Source organism: Poromitra crassiceps, assembly GCF_964638095.1.
Source record: "Poromitra crassiceps genome assembly, chromosome: 23".
Classification (NCBI taxonomy): domain Eukaryota; kingdom Metazoa; phylum Chordata; class Actinopteri; order Beryciformes; family Melamphaidae; genus Poromitra; species Poromitra crassiceps.
In genome coordinates this window covers 22,058,655-22,083,001 of record NC_139639.1, presented here as the reverse complement: position 1 = coordinate 22,083,001, position 24,347 = coordinate 22,058,655, and the positions used below count along the sequence as shown (strand labels likewise).

Below are 24,347 nucleotides of genomic sequence, written 5' to 3'. Positions count from 1 at the left end.
CATTGTTATGGTTGGAATTCTAGTGAAATTAAACTATCCTTTTTTTGCTGGGGTTTCCCTGGAACCCCCTCAAGGACCCCTGTGGGTCCCCGGACCCCACTTTCAGAACCAACAACAAAAGTCATGAACTGTGAAACAGCGCCTCTTTCTGGTTCCTTTTTGTATTGCCTGTCCTGGAATGCTCCCATGTTTTGCGCATGCGTACTCAGCCCACACTACACTAGCCCATGTCATGTCAAACCGTCAAATCTCAAACCTGACTGTTCATCTCCGGGTTGAAAACTATCTGAACAAGTGGTGAATGAGCAGGTAAAGAAACATACTCCTAGAAAATCAGAATGATAATCACTGAAATGATAATAGTGACAGTGGAGCAATCGCCCTCTCGTTAGTAAATAAACTTTTCGAGTGGTCTAAGGTAGCTTAGCTAGCTACCTCACAGCCCGCTAAGCTAACGTTAACGTCAGTTAAGCTAGCAGCAACGAGCCACTGGCCGTCTGTTTGGGTGAGGCACCTGACAACCGCTCACATGATTCGATACTGCGACCAGCTTGTTGACATTGCACAGCAAGCGGCTTTTTCGATGTGTTTGTGTTTGTAGGTTTGTTTTCGACCGCTTCATATCCCTTTGGGCTTGTTGGGGAAAGAAGCCACAGGAACATGTTTGCTAACGCTAAGAAGAAGAGGGCACCAATGCCCAAGGGTCAGGGCGCTGCTGCAGCCAAACAGGTGAGAACAACATCAGTGCTACTCCCTTATTTTGTCAGATACTGTAATAACCATAACTGGCTAACCTGTTTAACTGGCTAAGTAGCTAGCTGTGTCTGTGGATTAATTTTTTATTTACTTCCTCGTTCCAGATGGGTCTGTTTGTAGACTTCAACCCTAATGAGATGATGCTGGGTATGGAGGAGAACCTGGACGACCCGGACTTGGAGGCTGAACTTGCTGCTATCACAGGGAATACAAATGCTGCTGGAGGAAAAGCCAAGCAGAAAGCTAGGAGTGAGTGCAACACTTCTGATTTGTTACTGGGAGATACTCGTTTGAGTAGAAGGCAACACACACACACACACACACACACACTACTTGCTTGTCTCTTTGCCTTGTGGTGCAGGGAATCAAATACACAGAAGATCCATTTCCAAAATGAAAAAGATGATTTCCCGCGCACACACAAGGACATTTCATGTCTTGAGAAAGGTCCTTGTGACCGAAACATTGACACTTTTTAATAAATCAATGCAGATGTGAAGTGTGTGTGCGGAAGCATATTTCTTCTTTTGGAAATAGATAGTGAAAGTTTGATAAATGATCTGAGGAGACCACTTATTTTTTTTTATGCGAGGTCCTGTTGTCCACATAACCTACCTAGTGCACCAGTATATATTGTGATAACATCTAAGTTGCTGATATGTTCCTGCAGCAATGCAACCAAATTCCTGCACATTTGTGCTTTTTGAGTCGCATGTAAACATTGTAAGATACATGACGACATGTTTGTTTCAGCCCCCTTGCCTATGGAAGATATAGCAAGAATGGCTGACGAGTGTATGAAAGACATGGACGAGGATGAAGATGATGCTGACTTGGAAGATGACGAAGATCTATTGGTTGGTTTTTTTATGCACATTTATCTCTATATCTCACACTCACACTTCTATATTCTGATGTGGAGCCTTCTAAACAAACAACCAAAGTTTGGTTGTTGATGAGTTTCTGTTTCTTTTTCCCATCATCAGGCAGAGCTACAGGAAGTGGTGGGTGAGGAGGAAGGCGAGGATGCTGTAGCTGCTACCTCCACATCCTCTCCCACTGCTGAATCCTCTCCAGCTGATACACCAGAGACCCCGACGCCGCAGGTACGATATATATTGCTTTGACAGTCTCAACACTGATACGACTTTGACATTGAAAATATGTCACCAGAATGCCGCCTTGCTCTGCCAAGTGCCAAATGTTTGAAGTGAAGGATCAAATCTGAATCCAAATGCCACTTTGGCAGGTGGTAGATGAAAAAGTTTGATTCATTGCTGATTGCCAGTATGAGAGTCTTAGGCTGTGTTCACTGAGCCGCTTTTTCCCAGCTTCAGCACCCTTTCCTCGTTAAAACCAACAGGAAGCGTCTGCAAGGTGCACAAAAGGCTCCAGCTACAGACAGGCGCTGGAGCCGTTGTTTTGTATGGATTTGCACTTCGTTTGCACCTATTGTGCACACTGCCCCTATTGTTTTGAGCCTCAAAGACGGAGGCTCGCGACCCCGTCTGCCTACCGCAGCTTTATTTGCAGAATCCGTGGTTGCTTGTGCGTGTGGTCGGGAGGAAATGCAGACCTATAGAATTCCCCCTGTATATTCCACTGTATATATTTCAATTCTGAAATATAAGTATTGTCGGGATTATATGGGCTACCCCCAAAGTCAACGAGGATGGAGATTCTTCAAGTCAAGCAGCCGTGTTGTCCCCCCCTTCAGAAAAGTGAAACTTAAGGAAATCAGATTGCTCTCTCTCTCCCTCTCGCTCTCTCTCTCGTCACATGCAGACTGTAAACACTGCATTTCGTAATGACATCAGGAAAGTGGAACTTAAGGAAACCAGATTGCTCTCTCTCTCTCCTGGTATAATATATAGCAGACCGCACTAAAATAAATGTATTACAATTCTTAAGCACACTAAACACCCAGCTTGTTGTCATGCAGTGTAGGTGAATGGTCATGTAGCATGATTTTCAGGGGAGCCGGTATGGACGGAAGAGAAGAGGTTTAAACCTGTGTGTGGACAGAGATAGTTTATTCTGCTCCATTCACGACCTAGTGAGGATGTACTGTAGCCTAACTCCACAGGGAGAGAACCCCAGAGAATCCCATGCTCCAGGGGAGAGAGGCTCCCAGCGTGACTGTCAACCGGGGTTGACTGTCCTCATTGCGGCTGCGGCTAGATGAGCGAGCCGGGAGCCACCAGGATCAGGGGAGAGACATTGTGAAAAGCAATTTTTCTGAATACGTGTTATAACGAGCCAATTACACATTCCTTTGGTACAACAAAGATATTACATTATTTTTTATTTATTTGTTTGTTTGTTTGTTTGTTTATTTATTTATTTATTTATTTATTTATTTATTTATTGCATGGTTATTTGTGAAGGTATACTAACATTTATGGGCTATAAACATGTTACCCCCCTGGTAGCCATGTTGGAAAGCATTCAATCATATTCAGTGACATAATGACGTGGCTCTCTAGTCAGCTCTAGCCCATGGAAAAGCAAACCGGTTCTTGGAAGGTTCGCAAGTTGAACCACCTGCAAACCAGCTCTAGTACCAGCCCAGCGCCAGCCCTAGGGTCCAGGGGGTAACAACAGAGAAGCGTCAAACCACGTACAAAAAAAAACCTAGTCAGACTGTGTCGGGCAAAACAGCTTGGTGCGCCTGTGGAGCACAGGGGGCTGCGTGTGTGGAAAAAAGTTTGATCGTATTTTAACTTTTATGCATGCCTAAAAACCGCTAGAAAAACGTGAGAGAGAAGCGCACGCTACATACGGAAACAATAGTTTGGGTGGCGACACGTTTCTAGTGACTTTTCTTTATGTGATCACCCCTTTAGTCATTCTAGTCGATAGATAAATGCAGAAGCTGTAAGCAATATTTTATTGCCTCTATTATTAATCTGTCAAACACTTTACAGTCTCGACTCACCCACATGCTTAGTAATTCCTTGGCCCAGCGTAGATTATGAGCTGTTTACAAGCATTGTTGATGATACTTGGCTTTGGTGTTGCACTCCCCCAGAAACCTCAGGAAGCAAAGATCCTCGCTGTCCCAGGCAGTCTCCAACACACCTTAGAGGAGAGGAGAGCCATGTACAAGATGGCCATACAGAACGCTAAAGCTGCTGGGGAGACTTCTAAAGCCAGGAGATACGACAGAGGCCTGAAGGTGGGTGAGAGTAAGACAGCTCCAGAGTAATCAGATTACACATACTTAAAATATATATAGTACTGGTCAGATATTACTGAGAAACAAGTCTGAGGGGGGGTTCTGGCAGAGAATCTACACACACAAAAGTTAATCATGACTGGTGAAATAAAGGTGAAATCAAATTACACAGTGTAGATCAGTGGTCCTCGACGTGGGGTCCAGGGACTGCGGGGGGTGGCGTTCCTGTTCTTGGTCCTTGAGGGGGTTCCAGAGGGTCCCCAGCAAATTGATAAATTGTTCACATAAAAGTTCACAATTACCTAATTTACAAGAAGTTAACACAATTAGATGAATTTGGACTAAATTAGGGGTCCTCATTATGAAAAAGGTTGCTGTCTTGTTAACTTCATATTCTATATACTTTTGAGACAAATAGTTTGCTGAGTTGGATTAATTCAGTGGATAATAATGATAGTGAGGACATTTTCCATCATGTAATCTGTATTATATGGCAGATTACATTTTAAAAGTAATGTTCACAGTCCTGTCCATCCAGTCAAAGGGAAGGGAGTGTGCTCATTTATCATCTAGACAACTTTGCACATTATTCTTCTATAACTGAGTTTTTGTAACAGAAGATGACGATGAATATTCTTCTTCTTATTGCTCTCGTCAGACGCTGGAGACCATGTTAAGTGCTGTCAAAAAAGGGAGGACTGTGAATGAGGCAGAGATCCCTCCCCCTGTTGCCACTGGAGCCTCCGGTTCTGCCTCTCAACCCGCCGTTCCCCCACAACCCACTACCCCTTTCGCCTCACCTGCTGAGCCCGCACCTCCAGAGCAGCAGGGGGAGTCGGAGGCCGAGATGACGCCTGCGCCACCAGAGCTAGTTGTGCCCAGTGGCCAAGAGGAGCAGTTGTCCTCTGCTGCTCTGCCTACACTAAGCAGCCTCCCGTCTCCAGGACAGGAGACAGAGGCACCCACCAGTCAGTCAGATGGTCAGTTGTAGTTGACGAGTGTAAAAAGGAATATCCATAGTAATATTATGTATTAGTGTGAAAATAAGCTTAACACGTGCAGTCAGAGTGGTCATCAAGACTTGTGGAATCTAAGATTTGACAGCTTTGTGCTTTTTATAATAAAAATAGACAGTTTGGTTATGTATCTAAGTGTCTGGTAGAGTAGGCAAAATTAGAAGTCACAACCAAAATTTACATTAAGTAGGCATCTCGCGTGCTACGTGCGCTCAATTCCTAGGCTCGCCTGCAGCGCAGGCTCGCTTGCCCGCCCTGCAGCTCAACCACTGTGCAGGCTCACTTGCTCTTATGACATCACTGATGATGTCACAATGCCTATGACATCAGTGATGTCACAAGTGCCTATGACATCATCAGTGAGACAAGAATTGAAACCGAGAACACACAGATTGCCCACTTGCCCCTTTTATATATATAATAATAATAATAATAATATATAGACAGATAGATGCTTTAACATTAAATTTAATTCCCCACCCTGTCTAATGAAAGACACTACACTTTGTTCTCTCAATGTAATTGGTTAATCAGTTTAATAATTTCTAGTTTTCAGCACTCTGTTTGGAAGCAGAGATTTTGCATACTCAGGGCTAAGTTGTTGCCTCCTTAAATCGAAAAGCATTCTGAAAATGTGATGAATACAGGCTTTCATTGTGGTCGTTTTGTGTTTTTGTCCGGTGAATCCACAGTGGGCGAGGCGACCAAGGCAGTGCTTTTGGAGAGGCAGAAAGAATACAAGATGGCCGCTTTGAGAGCCAAGAAGCAAGGAGATGTGGAGAATGCTAAGCTTTATTTCAGAACCAGCAAGGTAAGGACTGCAACCTGGGGGATTTGGTTTGATGTTATGGGACTTTTTGTCTAAGGCCGCCTTAGCCCCTAACTTGTGAGACAGTGTTTAGTGGGTTAGTGGGCTTGCTGGCAATTCTTTGACAATTTGACTATTTTACTTCAGAATCATTGTCATAGCCGCATACTATAAATACACAGGAATTTGTCCTGGCTGTGCCAAAATTTCCATCCCCTAAAAAGAATGTGTTTCGCTGGTGTGTGTCTTGCTTTTGTCCTCAGTTTGTGGTGATGTTTTGCCACCGCACACAAAATGACCTTGGTGGAAATGTATGTAGAGGATCATTATTTTATATTGTTCAATGCCCATTCCGAAGAACACCTGATTATATGCGTTTGGCCATTGGAAATACAGAAGAGTCCACGCAGCGCTCTTTCTGTTGTTGTGTGAGACTCTTCTTTCATTATGAGAGGCAGCCAGGTAGATTTTGTTCTTTGTTCAGCTACTTCCCTTCTTTGGAATCTTTTGAAATGTCTTTACATCACGTTGCTATTTCAAAAGCCAACATTACCAAAGCAGTCCATGAAATACAGTTGAGACACCACAAGGGTAATCACATTTTTTAATGGGAGCAAATTTTGGCAGAACACGTGGGTGCAGGCGCATATCAACAACTTTTACATAATTTACATATTTATTTACATGATGATATATAGGCTACTTGACACATTACAAGAACAACAGGAAGCTACAGTCAGTGCTAAGGGACAATTTAAGACACTATGGACTGTAGACTATACATGTAGATCTCTCTACATGTACGTATAAATTTAATATTCTATGGGAATTTGAGCAATGTGGTATTCAGTTTAACGTATTTCTTCACTGCAGCATAAGTTGGCGCAAAAGATCAAGATCTTGTTTTATTCTTAATATCAAGTGAGCCCTTAGTAAAACCAGTCAGTCCTGTTTATATATTGTGTTTACTCCTTGATTCTGTGTCTGAATTCAATGCATGTGTTTGTAATTACAAGCTGAACACAGAGGAACGAAACTTAGTTTCTGCTGGAACTGGAAGCAGCGTTTCCACATCTGTTTGCTGAGCAGAGCCAGTTTCTGTCAAAGGAATGTAGCAGCAGGCTGAGCAGCAGTGTGCTTGTTAACCTGATGTAATTTAATTCCCCGTCTCATAGAGCTGCACAATTACTGCTTAATTGATCATTCCAATGGTTTTGCTTGATATTTTAATCAGGGTTACAAAGTTTATTCCTCTTGATTATTTTGGGGAAGAAATCTGTTGGTGCACTTTTTGGATCTTATACTGTAACAACATCTAAACTTTGTTGATACAACAGGTATTTTACATGAAGTAAAACAAATTACGGTAGATGTTTCATTTTTGCAGAATTCCTCAATTAAGTCATGATATACAATTAACGATGCAGCCGTAGTTTCTCACTGTTTCTCTCTGACTGCTCTGTTTCTCTCTCAACTATGTGAAACATGCCAGCCGTTTGGAAGATGACAAAGACCGGCATTATGTTTGACAGTCTTGGGAATTTTGTATTTCCCCGGCAGAAGTTCGATGCAGTGATCGAGGCGTTGGAGAAAGGACATGCAGTTGACCTGAGTGGCCTACCTCCCTCCCCAGGACAGGGTAAGGAGGGTTAGAGAAAAACTCTTACTTTTAGTATATACACACTACACAGTTATAAAACACTGAAGTAAAGTGATTAAAAAACAACAAGTAAACTTAGATGATAAAAAAAAACAGAGGAGATGCAATCAGTAATCTGTGCGGGTGAAATAAAATAAACCTTAATTGATTCCACTGCATAACAGAATTTGAATGACAACAGAAACCACATGGTGGAAAATTAATGGGCAGTAAGACACATAAAAATTACAAAGCTGTGTCATCATAGCTATATCACTTTATTTGGAATTTTTATTTTTGAGAATTTTGAGCACACAAATAGTGTATTATATTATAGGAGAAGAAAGTAGAGATGGAATATGCAGTGCTAAGAAACCTTAGAGAGGAAAGAATGCAGTGTATAATCAATGGCTTCATCAATAAATAATATCAGCAAATTACATAAAATAAGTCCAATTGATTTTCCTACATGTGTTCTTAGTAGGTACAGTATTGTTAAAGGAGATGAAGCCCACAGTGTCTGTTTCTTGTATGATTCACTGAACCTCCTGTTATTCTGCCACAGTGGAACAAGGAAGCTCTGCAGCAGCGAAAGAAGCAGCCTCTGGGCAAAACACACAGGTCACACAACCGGTTGCAGCAGACCCAGGTGACAACAATACTCCCTAGTGTATGTATGTGTGTGTGTGTGTGCATGCTTTTGAGTGTGTATACTGTATGTCTTATGTGTGTTGTTTATTTGTCTTTTCCTTGAGGAAAACTTGTTTTGCCACCCAGTTTTCCCATCTTCATGCTGCCGCATGGCTTAAAGGATTTGTAATTCTATCACCAGTAACACACAATAGATTTGACGGTGTCAAACGGCTTTCCAGCCAATGACGAGTTTTCCCGGCAATCCGTGGCTCTGTTACACACCTTGTGAAATAGTACCACAGTTCCAGAGAATGACCAACATTCAAGTGTTGATAAAAAAAAAGAACGAATGAAGCTAGTTTTTTTTAATGAAAATAGAGGCTCTGTTCTTTCATTTTATATATTCAGTGTTTACATATGCATAGAACAAAATATTCTGTGGGTCTTGAAATAATATTCTGTGGGTCTTGAAAGATTAGTGAAAATGATCAAAAATACTGGTCGTGGCTGGGAACTTTTTTTTTTTACGCTGGCGGGGAAAGAGTTCAGGACAGAAGCAGGTGAGATCCAGCTGCGGCTTGGCAAAAACACTTGGCACACGTACAGCACACCACAGGCAACACATTTCCTCCTCATCTCCTCCTAAATTCACCGCAACTCTTCAGTCAGACTGAGCAACAGCACAAGAAAGAGGCTTGAGCTGACGTGAGCTACTAGTTGTCTGGATGATCTACCCTCTAAAGCGGGACGCAAACATGATGAATAACGTCAAGTGGAAATCGCAGGGAAATGGAAAACCTTAAATCTATTCTGAGTCTTATATCGTCGCACCAATATTTTCTTACCTTCCACTGGTTTTGAGTTTAAATCTCACAAGTATATTCAAAAAAGGGGAAAACAGTGATGTATATAATGTTGTCTCCCTATCACTTAGCCCCCACCGTCCCATCGGTCCCTGCTCCTCCTAAGGACGTGCTGGAGGCCCTTGAGCAGAGGAGAGCCAAGTATGTGGAGGCCTCAGCTCAGGCCAAGGCCAGCGGTGACGACCGCAAGGCCCGGATGCACGACCGCATCGCGAAGGTACGCCCAGTCCTCTGCAACCTCTGTGACAATACATTCAGACAACCAGCCCTCTGCAACCTCTCAGTTAACTTTCACACAACCAGCCCTCTGCAACCTCTCCGTTAACTTTCACACAACCAGCTCTCTGCAACCTCTCTGTTAACTTTCACACAACCAGCCCTCTGCAACCTCTCTGTTAGCTTTCACACAACCAGCCCTCTGCAACCTCTCTGTTAACTTTCACACAACCAGCCCTCTGCAACCTCTCTGTTAACTTTCACACAACCAGCCCTCTGCAACCTCTCTGTTAACTTTCACACAACCAGCTCTCTGCAACCTCTCTGTTAACTTTCACACAACCAGCCCTCTGCAACCTCTCTGTTAACTTTCACACAACCAGCTCTCTGCAACCTCTCCGTTAACTTTCACACAACCAGCTCTCTGCAACCTCTCTGTTAACTTTCACACAACCAGCCCTCTGCAACCTCTCTGTTAACTTTCACACAACCAGCCCTCTGCAACCTCTCCGTTAACTTTCACACAACCAGCTCTCTGCAACCTCTCTGTTAACTTTCACACAACCAGCCCTCTGCAACCTCTCTGTTAACTTTCACACAACCAGCCCTCTGCAACCTCTCTGTTAACTTTCACACAACCAGCCCTCTGCAACCTCTCTGTTAACTTTCACACAACCAGCCCTCTGCAACCTCTCCGTTAACTTTCACACAACCAGCTCTCTGCAACCTCTCTGTTAACTTTCACACAACCAGCCCTCTGCAACCTCTCTGTTAACTTTCGTACAACCAGCCCTCTGCAACCTCTCTGTTAACTTTCACACAACCAGCCCTCTGCAACCTCTCTGTTAACTTTCACACAACCAGCTCTCTGCAACCTCTCAGTTAACTTTCACACAACCAGCTCTCTGCAACCTCTCTGTTAACTTTCACACAACCAGCTCTCTGCAACCTCTCTGTTAACTTTCACACAACCAGCCCTCTGCAACCTCTCTGTTAACTTTCACACAACCAGCTCTCTGCAACCTCTCTGTTAACTTTCACACAACCAGCTCTCTGCAACCTCTCTGTTAACTTTCACACAACCAGCTCTCTGCAACCTCTCTGTTAACTTTCACACAACCAGCCCTCTGCAACCTCTCTGTTAACTTTCACACAACCAGCCCTCTGCAACCTCTCTGTTAACTTTCACACAACCAGCTCTCTGCAACCTCTGTTAACTTTCGCACAACCAGCCCTCTGCAACCTCTCTGTTAACTTTCACACAACCAGCCCTCTGCAACCTCTCTGTTAACTTTCACACAACCAGCCCTCTGCAACCTCTCTGTTAACTTTCACACAACCAGCTCTCTGCAACCTCTCTGTTAACTTTCACACAACCAGCCCTCTGCAACCTCTCTGTTAACTTTCGCACAACCAGCCCTCTGCAACCTCTCTGTTAACTTTCACACAACCAGCCCTCTGCAACCTCTCTGTTAACTTTCACACAACCAGCCCTCTGCAACCTCTCTGTTAACTTTCACACAACCAGCCCTCTGCAACTTCTCTGTTAACTTTCACACAACCAGCCCTCTGCAACCTCTCTGTTAACTTTCACACAACCAGCTCTCTGCAACTTCTCTGTTAACTTTCACACAACCAGCCCTCTGCAACCTCTCTGTTAACTTTCACACAACCAGCTCTCTGCAACTTCTCTGTTAACTTTCACACAACCAGCCCTCTGCAACCTCTCTGTTAACTTTCACACAACCAGCTCTCTGCAACCTCTCTGTTAACTTTCACACAACCAGCCCTCTGCAACCTCTCTGTTAACTTTCACACAACCAGCTCAGATTTCAGATTTCAGATTTCAGATTTATTTCGCCCCCCACACACACAAACAATTGACATGTAGATAAACATCAAGATACAAATGTGTGGAGTGCCAGGTCTCCAAAGAAGCTACTTAAAGCTTATGGCAGGAGCCTGAGCAATGACTTAAACGCAACTTAAATACAAGTTACTGCGTACAGTATAACAAACAACAATTACACAGCAGGACAGGTAACAAACAAAACAAACAAAACAATCCCAGATCAATGGATAAGTATAAGTATACTTATAATACATATCAATACCACATACCGTACTATATATCATATACACTATATATTATATATACTATGCATTATAATATACTATATTACTATACATACAGGTTAAGCAGTTGTTCTTTCATTTTTTTCTTGAAAACAGAGATGGATGGAGCTGTTTTCAAGCTCTCATCAAGCCCATTCCAGATCCGCGGCCCTCTATTGGTTATACTTAAACTGGTGCATTTCAGTCGTCTTTTCTTACCATAAATAAGATGTGTATTTCTGGTGTTAAAGGAATGAGCGGGGCGGTTGACTGGGATGAGCTTGGAGAGTCTTGGATTTAGGTTATGGACAACTTGGTACATTATGATTGCGTTTTGGTGAATATTAAACTCAGCAAGCCTCAAAAGATTATAGCTATGGAAGAGGGAACATGTGGGTGCGTTGAAATCCGACCAGGATACGGCACGTATTATTTTCTTTTGTAAGCTTTCTAGTTTCTTCAGATAGCTGGGGAATGTGTTACACCATATGATGTTACAGTAATTAATGTGTGACTCAAACAGGGTTTTGTACAAGATCAGGAGAGTAGATAAAGGAAGAAAATGACGGAATTTGAAAAATAGACCAACATATTTAGACAGTTTTGTTAACAGATGATCAATATGACATTTGAAGTTGATTGACTCGTCAATGAGGACCCCCAAGAATTTTGTTGACCCTACTCTTGTCAACTCCCTTCCATCTATATTGAGGTGGATATGATCCACTGATTTTTTGTTAGAGTGGAATATAATGAAATTGGTTTTGCTGATATTCAACGACAATTTATTACATTTGAACCAAGTATCCACTTGTTTGAGTTCAACATTGAGTAGATCTTGAAGCTCATGTGAATCATGATGGGACAGGAATAAGTTTGTGTCATCAGCAAATATCACTTTATGCAATAATTTAGAGGAGTTGACAAAATCATTGATGTAAAGAATAAAGAGCAAAGGCCAACTTTCGCACAACCAGCCCTCTGCAACCTCTCTGTTAACTTTCACACAACCAGCCCTCTGCAACCTCTCTGTTAACTTTCACACAACCAGCTCTCTGCAACCTCTCTGTTAACTTTCACACAACCAGCTCTCTGCAACCTCTCTGTTAACTTTCACACAACCAGCTCTCTGCAACCTCTCTGTTAACTTTCACACAACCAGCCCTCTGCAACCTCTCTGTTAACTTTCACACAACCAGCCCTCTGCAACCTCTCTGTTAACTTTCACACAACCAGCTCTCTGCAACCTCTGTTAACTTTCGCACAACCAGCCCTCTGCAACCTCTCTGTTAACTTTCACACAACCAGCCCTCTGCAACCTCTCTGTTAACTTTCACACAACCAGCCCTCTGCAACCTCTCTGTTAACTTTCACACAACCAGCTCTCTGCAACCTCTCTGTTAACTTTCACACAACCAGCCCTCTGCAACCTCTCTGTTAACTTTCGCACAACCAGCCCTCTGCAACCTCTCTGTTAACTTTCACACAACCAGCCCTCTACAACCTCTCTGTTAACTTTCACACAACCAGCCCTCTGCAACCTCTCTGTTAACTTTCACACAACCAGCCCTCTGCAACTTCTCTGTTAACTTTCACACAACCAGCCCTCTGCAACCTCTCTGTTAACTTTCACACAACCAGCTCTCTGCAACCTCTCTGTTAACTTTCACACAACCAGCCCTCGGCAACCTCTCTGTTAACTTTCACACAACCAGCTCTCTGCAACCTCTCTGTTAACTTTCACACAACCAGCCCTCTGCAACCTCTCTGTTAACTTTCACACAACCAGCCCTCTGCAACCTCTGTTAACTTTCACACAACCAGCCCTCTGCAACCTCTCTGTTAACTTTCACACAACCAGCCGTCTGCAACCTCTCTGTTAACTTTCACACAACCATCCCTCTGCAACCTCTGTTAACATTCAGACAATACATTTTCCTAATTATGAGTAGAGTAGAGCTCACCACACCACATTCTGATGTTCAAGCTCAGTCTTTTTAGCCCTTTAGCTCTCAATTAATTCAAGGGTTAGCACAAGAACATGTATCTAGATGTAGAGAAGGACATCTATAGAGGTACTAGCTGCATATAGAAAAGGAGAAAACAAACAAGACAGCATCCATCATAAAACCATCATAGAGTATAGTTATTATAATTATGTGAGACTTTTCTGGTTGAAACACAGCGATGCCATGGTCTGTTAAACATTTAACTTCTACTCTACTGCAGCAATACCAGAGTGCCATCCGAGCTCACAAAGCAGGAAAACCAGTCCACTTTGAGGAGCTCCCGGTTCCCCCAGGTGAGATTCTTTGATGCTACATTTGTTTTTGAATGGACAGTGTGGTTTTAAGTTGCATTTAGTTCTGTAAAATTGGATTTTCTCTTCTCTATTTCCGGTTCTGTAGTCCCAGGTTGTTCTGTGTTACTATGTACCAACTACATATTTTGTACTTGGTGAAGATATTCTGATTCTGATGTTATATACGACTGTGTGTATAAACAGTAAGAACTGAGCGAATAAGAGTGAGCATTTCTTTGTATGCTCCAGGCTTTCCTCCGATCCCAGGCCAGGCTGCACCAGGAGCTGACCAGGGATTCGCTGCTGTGCTGGAGACAGCCAGTAAGCTTGCCTCTACTGACACTACAGAAGTAGGGGATGAGGAGGGAGATGAGGAGAAAGAAGAGGAGGTGGGATATGTTTTGAAGCGCATGAACCAGGCAGCGTTGCATAATCATAGTCTTTTGATCTTATCGCTTTTAATTAATAATAATAATTGTTGTCCTGTGCCGTTTGCAGTCTAAGCCTCCTGTTCCAGACAAGCCAAAGAAGCCCACGTTAGCTGTGCCTCCAGTAGCTCAGGTGAAAAAACGGACTCCCTCTCCGTCTCCTGACAGAGCATCTACCAGGGAAGGCCTCTCAACAACAGGTCGGTCCCAGGCAGCAGAAACACCTGAGCAACTAACATTAGGCTTTGCCGATTTTCAACCCGCTTTGTATGATAATATGGGTAGTATATGCAGATGAGCAGTGTTGACCTCATGTTTTCTGCACCGAGAAATCCCTGTTCGTCGTCTGCTTGCAGAAGCTCTGCCCCTGCAGCTGGTATGGGTCATTAACGCTTGTTAAGGCTCTCGATGCGATTCTCCGTGGATGCGCGCATACGGAAAAAATAAAAATAAACAGTCGAACAGTGTAGTTCGAACAGCCACCCTCGAGCACAACATCTGTTCACTTCCATCTCCAAATGATGCGTTTTGCGTCATTTTGAGGCGAAAGTGCCTGGAATAAACTGCAGAGCTCCCGGCACAGGAAAACATGAAGAGGAGGTAAACACTGCCCATCTGCATATCCTACCGACATTGTAATGATACAAAGCGGGCTGAAAATCGGCTAAGCCTTCCTTTAACTAGTTAACTAAACTAAAATCTTCAACTGCTGAAATAGAGATGACCTGATGCACACTCAAACCACATCAGTTCAGTTGTGTTTCACATGGTGTTTACAGTGGGTTTACTTTCTCTTCTTGTTCATCCTGTAGCGGCTCAGCAGCTGGACTTCCTGGAGGGCCGCAGGAAGCAGTACATGAAGGCAGCTCTGCACGCCAAGCAGAAGAACGACATGGAGCAGGCCAGGCAGTTCCTCCGCACCGCCAAGGGCTTCGAACCCATGATCGAGGCAGCCCGCAGGGGCAAGACCGTGGACATCAGCAAGGTCAGAACCCGCTAGGATGTGCATGTGCTGTATGTTTGTGAACTGAAATGTTTATTGCGAATTGGAATTTGCAACAATAAATACTGCAGTTCTTTTTTTTGAGTGATGGTGCAGCCCTAAAGAGATAAATACATACATAAAAAAGGAGTAGCAAAGAATAAAATAAATGTAATATGTCAGCCATTGTCAGGCAAATATGTGAAAATATGTTTTGAAAGGTGCTATGTGCAGCAATTATGACTGTCAGGATTACCAATGTTTTTCCTCACTGTGTTGTAGGTGCCATCACCCCCTGGTGACGAAGATGGGGACTTCATCCTGGTGCACCACAGTGATGTGCAGATCTCAGAGAAAGCAGAGGCGGTTTACACACAACTGGCCAAGATACTCAAAGAGCAGTATGAGGTAAAGCTACAGGATTAGGACTCAAATGAAAACCCTGATTATGTAGATATTGTAAGATTTTGGGTCTGTAGTAGTGTAGTCTCGGTTTCCAGACGCTTGGTGAGCGGCGCCAACAGCGCCACCTAACCACCAAACGTCTGGGAATTTACTGTTCCAAATCTGGTTCAGAGCCTGGCGAGAACGGCCGGCAGCAGACACACCTACATTTATTATTAGAATTTTATTTGGTAGCTGCAATGCAATGTTTCATAGTTCCAATATAGAGCAAGAGACACTGATGTGCTGCAAAGAGAGTTTATACCCGTTGTTTATTTTACAATAATTTTTCCTACCCGGAAGTGGTCCGCAGCGCTTGCTACTGTGAGTCATCAGCAGGCTCTGTAACGTAGCCTCGGGAGTTGGGCTTATCGCTGGGGGAAATACCTCTAGCCGCCGGGGCCGGATGAAACACGTCCTATACAGGTTATGTTTGTTTCTAAGTGATTAATATGTTTCTCCGCAAACGCGACAGCACCGGTTCTGCATGAGCGTCACTGCTCCCAGAAAGCAGGCCCGCCCACAACGCTCATGATTGGTTCTCCGATGCAAGGCTTCCAACAGCACCACCTAACGTTATGAAAAGATTTAAATAGTAATATTCTCAGTCTTACAGTAGTGAAACGGATTAAGACTGAGAGCTGAGTCTAGTAGTAGTGTAACACATTAGAGCTCTCACTCTTAAGATTCAGACATCTCTAATAGCTTTAATCAAAATTACCGCTTAATATGGAGTGTTTTTAAACGCAGGTAAGTGGCATGTGTTAAATGCTAAAAATATGCCATCGACACTTTCACATCGTCTCCCGACCCGTTAAAGCGGTTCCCCCTGGAGCGTGCATTTAAGTGGATGAACGGACTGTCACCAGGCTGCAGACGACCTGGACACTTAAACCAGTAGATTGACGTGGCATTGTTTCCACTACATGGCAGCGATATCGTCACAGCCGGATAAACACTGACTCAATGTATAGGAATTGACCTAATTACTCTGCAATATTAATGTGTCTAATGTGCGCATCACATCATGCCTGTCATGTTGATGCAGTAGCTATTACTCAACCTGACACTCCATCTCCCGTTCTAAAAACTTTCGTAAAAATATAAAATTCCACAATTTCTCCAAACTCACATCTGTTGTAGTGGAGGCAAGACAAGGCAGCAAATGCGACTCTTGCTCAGGAACGCGCGCGTCATGTAAAATCCATTGCAGGCATTTTAACCTTTGTAATACCAGTAGTAGGCTATTTTAGTGATTTTTTTTCTATTAACATTAACAGGTCATCGGCTGGAGTTGAGATTTTAAACTAACTGTTGGCATATTCCGTCAGTTGGGTTCCGTTGGACACAATGTAAAGACAATTTAATGTAATTAACTGTTAAGAAAGTACAACTTCAGCCTGTGGGAAGCACTCACGTCGTGTGTTCTATATGGCTTCTGTTCAGGCAGCGTTTAAGCACCGATATCGGAAAAGTACGAAACGATACCCAAACGATATACGGTACATAATGCCTTGCTGTTCTCAAGATGAACATGTTCCTTAAGATGTCTTCTTTTTTCTTTTAGAAATGTATGACTTACTCCAAGCAATTCACGCACCTGGGGAACGTCACAGAAACAACGAAGTAAGCTCGCGGCATCACACTTTCAGTTTTGCTCATGATTTCAGGTTTACACACGACACGAACCCCCTCCATTACTGACACCTTTGCTGTTGTCGCACTTTTTTCTGCTTTTTGTCTCCTTGATCATATCCCATATGAACAGCATGACATAACACATAGGTAGTGAGAGTGTGTAGCAGGGTCATGTCTCAAAGAGGATGTTCCCTCCTGTGTGTGTGTGTGTGTGTGTGTGTGTGTGTGTGTGTGTGTGTGTGTGTGTGTGTGTGTGTGTGTGTGTGTGTGTGTGTGTGTGTGTGTGTGTGTGTGTGTGTGTGTGTGTGTGTGTGTGTGTGTGTGTGTGTCAGGTTTGAGAAGCTGGCAGAGAGTTGTAAGAAGAGTCTGGAAGTCCTGAAGCTGTCTCAGTCCAGAGGGCTGGATCCTCCCAAACACCACTTTGAGGAGAGGACATATAACACTGTCAGGTCGGCAAAGTCACCATCCACAAAATGAACATTTGGGTTATTCTACCAAAGTAGACATTAAAATGTTTTAGGTTGTTTTTTGAGTTATGAGACGTTTTGAGCCATGAGTTTGCAACGAAAAGAAAAACTGAACTGCCTGTGATAGGATGAAAGATACAAGAAACCTACATCTTCTTGACCAGTCATCCTCTGTCTACCCCACTCACCATCTCTCTCTCTCTGTCTCTCTCCTCCCTTCCTCTCTTCCAGGATATTCCCAGAGCTAAGCAGCACTGAGATGGTAGTGGTCATAGTGAGAGGGATGAATCTTCCTGCTCCTAGTGGTAATGTTGACTTGACTTACATTCAACCAGTGTAGGAAATTTTCAAAAATATTTTGAGTGTCTAATTAGTGCATAAAGTTACTGATTCTAATGTGAAATGAGCCCAGATTAAAATGCATACAGTAATCACCATGATCACATCGCAGCAGCCAGGTTTACTGCAGGGATTGCCTGCTTCGCCTCGCCACTGCCAGGTAACGTTAGCATAACTGCCAGGTAACGTTAGCATAACTGCCAGGTAACGTTAACGTAACAGCAGCATAGTGTGAATAAACAGTGCTGTTTGTGTGACTGTATTCTTCATCGTCGTCATCTTCTTAGCTTGTTTTGATTGGCGGTTGGCAACCAGCTTGCAGGTGCTGAGTGTGTTACCCTTGGTTCACACCAGGCGCTATTCAGAAGCTGAGTGCCACGCTAAACCGGTCACACCAGAAGCACACTCTTTTCCTCCTCGGCTTCCCCTCCCCCCGCTCACAACTTGCATTGACATCATACCTGGCAGCTCAGGTGCAGCGCACTGCACGCTTTAAAAATAGAACAGAAGCTGAAACTATCGCTTCAGCGTGGCGTGGCGTGTGGCTGGTGTGAACGAAGCCTGTTAACAAGGACGCTGAAATGAAACTGCTGCGTAGCTTCAGCGTTGGATTGCCGTATGGTCTGACTGTGAACCAGGGCTTAGAGATGGAAATTAATTGAACGAAAATAAAATAATCGAAATCTTGGGGGCAATTTCTGCACCTTGATCACGGTTTTTAGGGGCATTCTGAGATTTCTTGGGGCATTTTTTCCCTTTGCCCCTGCGAATTACCTACACTGCATTCAGCAGTGTAACTCTCACACCAGTCCACAATTACCACATGGGTTCCTACACAAGGCTGGGAAAGGATGGAAAATAAATTGGATAATATCCAGGCCTTAAATAAAAGGTTGAGGAAATGCATCAAAATCTCAGTCCTAAACAGTAGTTGCAGACCGCCAGGCCTTTCATATTGTAGAATTTGTTGTGAAGGATAGCCTTCCGCTATAGACTGATGTGGCCTTATTGACTCTGAAGAATTAAACATGGACCAAAACCTCAAATTCAATCAAGAAATATGGAATATTCAAATGTAAATCATGCTTTGTTGTAAACTCTCTCCTACTCTTCCTTCAGGTATCCAGCCAAATGACCTGGATGCCTATGTGAAGTTTGACTTCCCCTATCCCAGTACGGTAAGGCAGCTAAAGCTACGTCTCATTTCCTTTCTTTGTCCCGGTCGCTGCAGACTGCTGAGGGCCTTCAAACCTGGACATCAGGTTTCACACATCTTTGCTGTCTGTTTTTGTCGCCAACAGGAGCAACCGCAGAAACACAAAACAGCCGTCATCAAGAACACTAACTCCCCAGGTAAGACACCACACCAGCTTTAGAGCCATGTGTGTGAGTTGATGTTTGCATTAGTCATGCAGTATTTCTTAAATACAGACATTGCTGCTGCAGTGAAGATTACGGAGCACAGGAAGACATTTGCAAATTGACATCCTTATTTTGCATAGGGTTAGGGTTAAAGTCTAGTATGATAAAACAAATGCTGACATGAAAGTAAATAATATATGGGTCACTGTTGAAGTTATGAATCATCTTATGATCCTTTGGTTACAGAAGGAGTATGTTTTTGAAGATACAATCATCTGTCTTTGAAATACTAACTGAAGAATTATAGCAATTCCTTTTCTAAAATGTACATTATTTTTTATTATTATTAAAGACTTAATAATAATGATTAAAGACTGCACCTCTTCATCAGTGATCTCTTTTCACCAGAATACAACCAGAGCTTCACCCTGTCCATCAACCGGAACCACCGCGGCTTCAGGAGGGTGCTGCAGTCCAAAGGCCTCAAACTGGAGCTGCTGCACAAAGGGTGAGTCCCTTCCAAACACTGCATGTCCTCATCTTCACTTAGCGGTTGAATGGAAACTCTCTCGTAACGGGACAAGCCCCGTCTTTTATTGTCACACGAACACCACAACACATGCATGCGGCCACAACACACTCATGCTGACGGTGGCCGGTGAAAAGTGTCCTCTGCATTTAACCCATCCAGGCATGTCCTTTCCTCCGGGGGGCAGGCCAGGAGCAGTGGTCGCTTTCTCGTACAGCGCCCGGGGACCAACTTCGGATGTTGTCGTCACTGGTCGGATGACGATGACGATCTGATCTTCTGCATGTTTTTAGTGGGGGGGTTATATACGGAGGAACCCCCTGGGGGAGCACGGGGAGAACATGCAAACTCCACACAGAGAGAAAGGCCCTTTCGACGAGATACCCCACCTGGGCAGTAGGCACTGAAGATATGGGGGGGAACACAACCACAGCGCCCACAGTGTCCCAGGCGAGAATCAAACTCAGGACCTTCTGACTGTGAGGCGACGGCTCTACCACTGAGCCACCGTGCCCCCCGGAGATTAAGACCTGGAGTGAGAAAATCCATCCTCTGCTTAGATAATCACGATGGCAGGTTGGTTTAGACTCTAAACTTTAGAGGCACTGAGGGTGATAATCAGGTTTGATCTCAGGTTTCCCACGTTCTGTGCACTGACCTAAATAATGGACAAACCCATCCACAATTTTTTTGACTCACGTTTGACTCAAGTGTTATCTGTCGCCATCTTGGGGTCCTTGCACAGTTCACGTGAGATGGGGGTTTCCCAAAGCCGCCGCTCCGCCTGCTATTGGTCCGTGATCGGCAAGATGCGTGATCAGTGCACAGGCGACCTGTCAATCACCCCCTTTTCTATCATCTATTTTACTCCAAACAGGCGAGTTATATAAAGAATTACCCCCTATAGTTCTTATGAAACGGTGAAATTAGCTATATAGACCAAAACCGTGTTTTGGACCAGGCTGTAAAGATGCTTAATAACTGTTACAAAGTGGGGCATTTAACATGGGAGTGAATGGGAACGACGGGACTTCTGAGTCCTGCCTCAAGTGGCCATTCGAGGAACTACAGCTTTCAGGATTACTTCCGTTAGAGATGCGCGGATGAGCTTTTATGCCACCCTAATCTGCGTGTATGCATGAACCATCCCATCCGCCCGCCATAAATCCACGCAAATTATTTCCTACTATTTATAGATTTGCGCCCACCGTGCACCCGACATTTCACAACGCTATAAAGGAGCGAGTCTCGCATTCGGGAGACGTACTTACGGTTTCTGCTGCCGTCGGTGCGATCGCTGCAGTCCAGGACTCCAAATAAACCTCCATGCTGTATTATGTCCAGTCAGCACTTGCCCTCATGTAGCTTACTGAACGGGAGCTATGTGTTGTTGTCCTGTGTTATTACGGTGATGGTGATGTCACTGCTGTGTGTCTCCTAACAGGGGTTTCCTGCGGAGCGACAAACCACTTGGGACGGCCCATGTGAAGCTGGAGAAACTAGAGACTCGGAGCGAAATCAGGGAGATCGTAGAGGTGAGGCCTTCTGGACTGAAATAGACTAACAGAGAGAATGAAGGAATATAGAGCCCTCATTTAGTATTTGTTCATTATTGAGAAAGAAGGAAGTTGTGTTGTGGGTGTAGCGGAGTTTGATCCTTTGCCAGTGGGAGATACATGTTTCCAGATGTTTGTTTTCTTACTTGCACAAGATTACTCTCTGCTAGGGCCGAGGATTTCTCCTAAAAATCTAATTACACTATGAATTGCCTGAAATGAATCAAGTTCGACAGAAATTCAAATAAAGGTAATATTTACATACAATGTTGACAGGACAACGCTGCTGTAGAATCTCAAATGAGACTGCTTGCCCATCACAATTTCATAAGCTCTCCATCTAAATTATATTATTATATTTATTTCCACTGGAATGACATTTTGGTTGTTTATATTCTAGCAAGACAATGCTACAAAGATTTGTGGCTCAGAAACATAGTTTTCCACAGTCAGACTTTGTCAACTTTTTTTTTAATTACATGGCATTATGGTTGTATGGAATCATGAAGGTCGTATGATCTATCGATTCATATTGTGAGATCAGTGCATCATGTTTTTGCACAGTCGACAGGCAGGTTGGGGTTCGTAATTTGTTGTGATTGTGTGACATTTGACTGAAATTTGAGTGTTGAAAATCTTGAAATGAGTTCTGACCGCATTACTGTGAGCCTGTGAATACCAGAATGTAAGGATGTAGCCGTACTTGTTTTGGACTTGTGGTTTTTCACTTCCTGCATCAGGTAATGGACGGTCGTAAGGCCACAGGGGGGCGTGTCGAGGTGAGAGTCCGTCTGCGGGAGCCACTGAGTGGACAGGACCTGCAGACCGCCACCGAGCGCTGGCTAGTCCTCGACCAATCTCAGGTAGCCACGCGACCAGCGTTGCATATACTCATCCAGTGTTTTCATATACTCATCCAGTGTTTTCGCAGCATTGTTATTGTCCCCAACATGTACAAAAGACTGCAATGAGTTTATACAAAACTCTTGACTTTGGTCTGTTTTTGTCTCCCAGGTTCTTCTTTAGATGCTGCTGCAAGATTACAGACCGCTAACAACGTACAGGTAATTATTTTCTCCTTTTCCCTTTTGTCTGAAATGAATGAACGCCTAGATACACAGAATTTAGACTGCAGTGGTTTTCAAACTTTCACGTCAAGGACCCCTAAACTGACACAAATTACACCGCTATTTGGTAAGATTTTGTCCCAGGGTCCCCCATCTGATAAGATTTTTGCTTTTAGATGTTTTATTACAGAAAGTGTATGAAACCCATTATGAAAATAGTCATACATTGTGTTGCTTATGGATGGTATTATAGTGGAAATAAATTATCCTCCTTTTTGCTGGGGACTCTGGGGGCCGGACCCCACTTTGAGAACCACTGTTTTAGAGCAACAGCAACCCACCCTTCCTGTTCCTTGCTGTTCATTCAATTAAACTTAAAAGTCTCAGGACATACTATGTATAGAGTGCCAAAGTCACACCCTCACCCACCATTCATTTTCCATAGATGGTTCGGGATTCAGTTATATTTAGAATCAGGAGAGACCATATAACATTTCACTCGGACCAAAAAGAAAAAAGGATTTCACTTGGACAAAAAAATGTTATATCTCCTGATTCTAAATAGGTGTAATATAATCGCTTGGTTTGACCAAGAAAACATTTTTTATAAGCATTTTACAAAATCTTACAAAACCTCTATGGAAGAATGAATGGCGGATGAAATCCCTTAGGACGTATGCTGAACCCGGAAGAGGGCGTGACTTTGGTACTCTATTTGGGTGTTTGCTGATTATTTTCAAGTTTAGTTTTCACTTAAATTTCCAAAGCAAACCTGGGCGACAACGCCACGTCTTTTTCTTCCAGATTAAAGGCACTCAATCAAAAACTCTCTGAGGAGGAGGGGAGGAGGCGAGGAGGCAGGTGATTCTGATGAGAGGGGGACGGTCTGTCTGTCATCTGGACCGCCGGGCTCCAGAAAGAAACGGGTCATTTGACTTTATCTTAAACTTTGCACACTGCGAGACACAGAGCTCCTTTCACACAGTGGCCAACTGACCACCAGGGGGAGGCAGGGAGCCGCCGTGCGGAGGGCCAGCTGGCTGCTTCCCCTCCTCCGCCCACGCTGTGTCTGTCTGTCTTCGGTCCGGGAACAAGCTGTGAGACGGTCATGTTCTCTGACCAAGCGCTCACACAGCGTATTCTCTGACAAAGCGCTCACACAGCTAGCAACTTGTGCAACCAGTTGACGGAGATCTGTTGTCTGTGGCTAGAGAAATGTTGGCCGATGTCGACCACGCTCTGTTGCCTCGTTTGTCGATGTGGAAAAGTTGGCTACAGCTGGACTTTGGGGGGCGTCACTCACTGGCCATCAGAGAGGTTGCTAGCAGGGTGAGCGCAGAGTTAAGGTGGTGATACACAAGGCAAACTTACAGGCAATATGGTGAATTTCCCCCCCGTGTTATTTAAAGGGAAGGTTCAGCCATTTTACAAGCCATCCCAATTAAACTAGCCTGGGTAAACCCAGCCGCCACGTGACCTGCTCTCAGACCTGCTCTCAGTCACTACCTTGTGACTGTAAGCAGGGTAAGCCTGAGAGCAGGTCACTGGGGGCTGGGTTTACCCGGGCTACAATTAAACACCAATCAATCCCCCTCTTAGAAAATGTGTTTTTTAGTTGTTGTTTTTTACATTGGAGCTTTTGCGTTTATGTGAAATCGGCAACCATCTCCGATTATCATTTGTTAGCAATGCTAGCACAAGTCAATGGGGTATGAAACCATCACTTGCAAGCCTTTCCATACACTTCCATAGCTGTAGTAACAGTATGTAATAGAACCTGCAGACAAATGCTAACATGAGGCTGGTGCTGATTTCTCGTAGACAAAAACTGATATAAAAATGTTTTGAAAGTTATAATAGCAGACGTGGTATGTGGTAAACAAAATAGCCCTCTAAAATCATTGACCCTTCCCTTTAAAGCAACATTGCAGAGGAAACTACTCAGTCATTGTTGCCAGTCACAGTTGCCCAACAAGTTGCCCGCGTATCACTCCTGACTGTTCGAGCGC

General features: G+C 43.9%; 1 protein-coding gene across 2 annotated transcripts; it reads left to right on the top strand.

Moving 5' to 3' along the window:
* The first annotated feature begins 645 nt into the window (after positions 1 to 645).
* cc2d1b (coiled-coil and C2 domain containing 1B) lies at positions 646 to 23,905 on the top strand. 2 transcript variants are annotated; one of them, XM_083659358.1, is made up of 25 exons: positions 646 to 729; positions 861 to 1,005; positions 1,510 to 1,613; positions 1,743 to 1,862; positions 3,788 to 3,934; positions 4,593 to 4,914; positions 5,643 to 5,761; positions 7,319 to 7,397; positions 7,963 to 8,046; positions 8,965 to 9,110; positions 13,454 to 13,526; positions 13,776 to 13,915; positions 14,025 to 14,154; positions 14,767 to 14,939; positions 15,219 to 15,344; positions 16,948 to 17,006; positions 17,351 to 17,467; positions 17,717 to 17,790; positions 18,944 to 19,002; positions 19,126 to 19,177; positions 19,595 to 19,694; positions 21,160 to 21,250; positions 22,012 to 22,134; positions 22,286 to 22,335; positions 23,143 to 23,905. In XM_083659358.1, exons 1-24 carry the CDS (start codon positions 661 to 663, stop codon positions 22,295 to 22,297), a joined length of 2,664 nt encoding a protein of 887 aa, XP_083515484.1. In that variant the 5' UTR covers positions 646 to 660; the 3' UTR covers positions 22,298 to 22,335; positions 23,143 to 23,905. The 2 variants fall into 2 exon arrangements, with proteins under 2 accessions (XP_083515484.1, XP_083515483.1); XM_083659357.1 differs by having other exon boundaries at positions 7,319 to 7,406.
* Positions 23,906 to 24,347: the final 442 nt, after the last annotated feature.

Coding starts and splice junctions, on each gene's coding strand:
- cc2d1b (XM_083659357.1), top strand. CDS start 661: ATGTTTGCTAACGCTAAGAAGAAGAGGGCACCAATGCCCAAGGGTCAG. Junction 14,940..15,218: donor AGACCGTGGACATCAGCAAG/GTCAGAACCCGC, acceptor ACTGTGTTGTAG/GTGCCATCACCCCCTGGTGA. Junction 17,468..17,716: donor AGGACATATAACACTGTCAG/GTCGGCAAAGTC, acceptor CCTCTCTTCCAG/GATATTCCCAGAGCTAAGCA.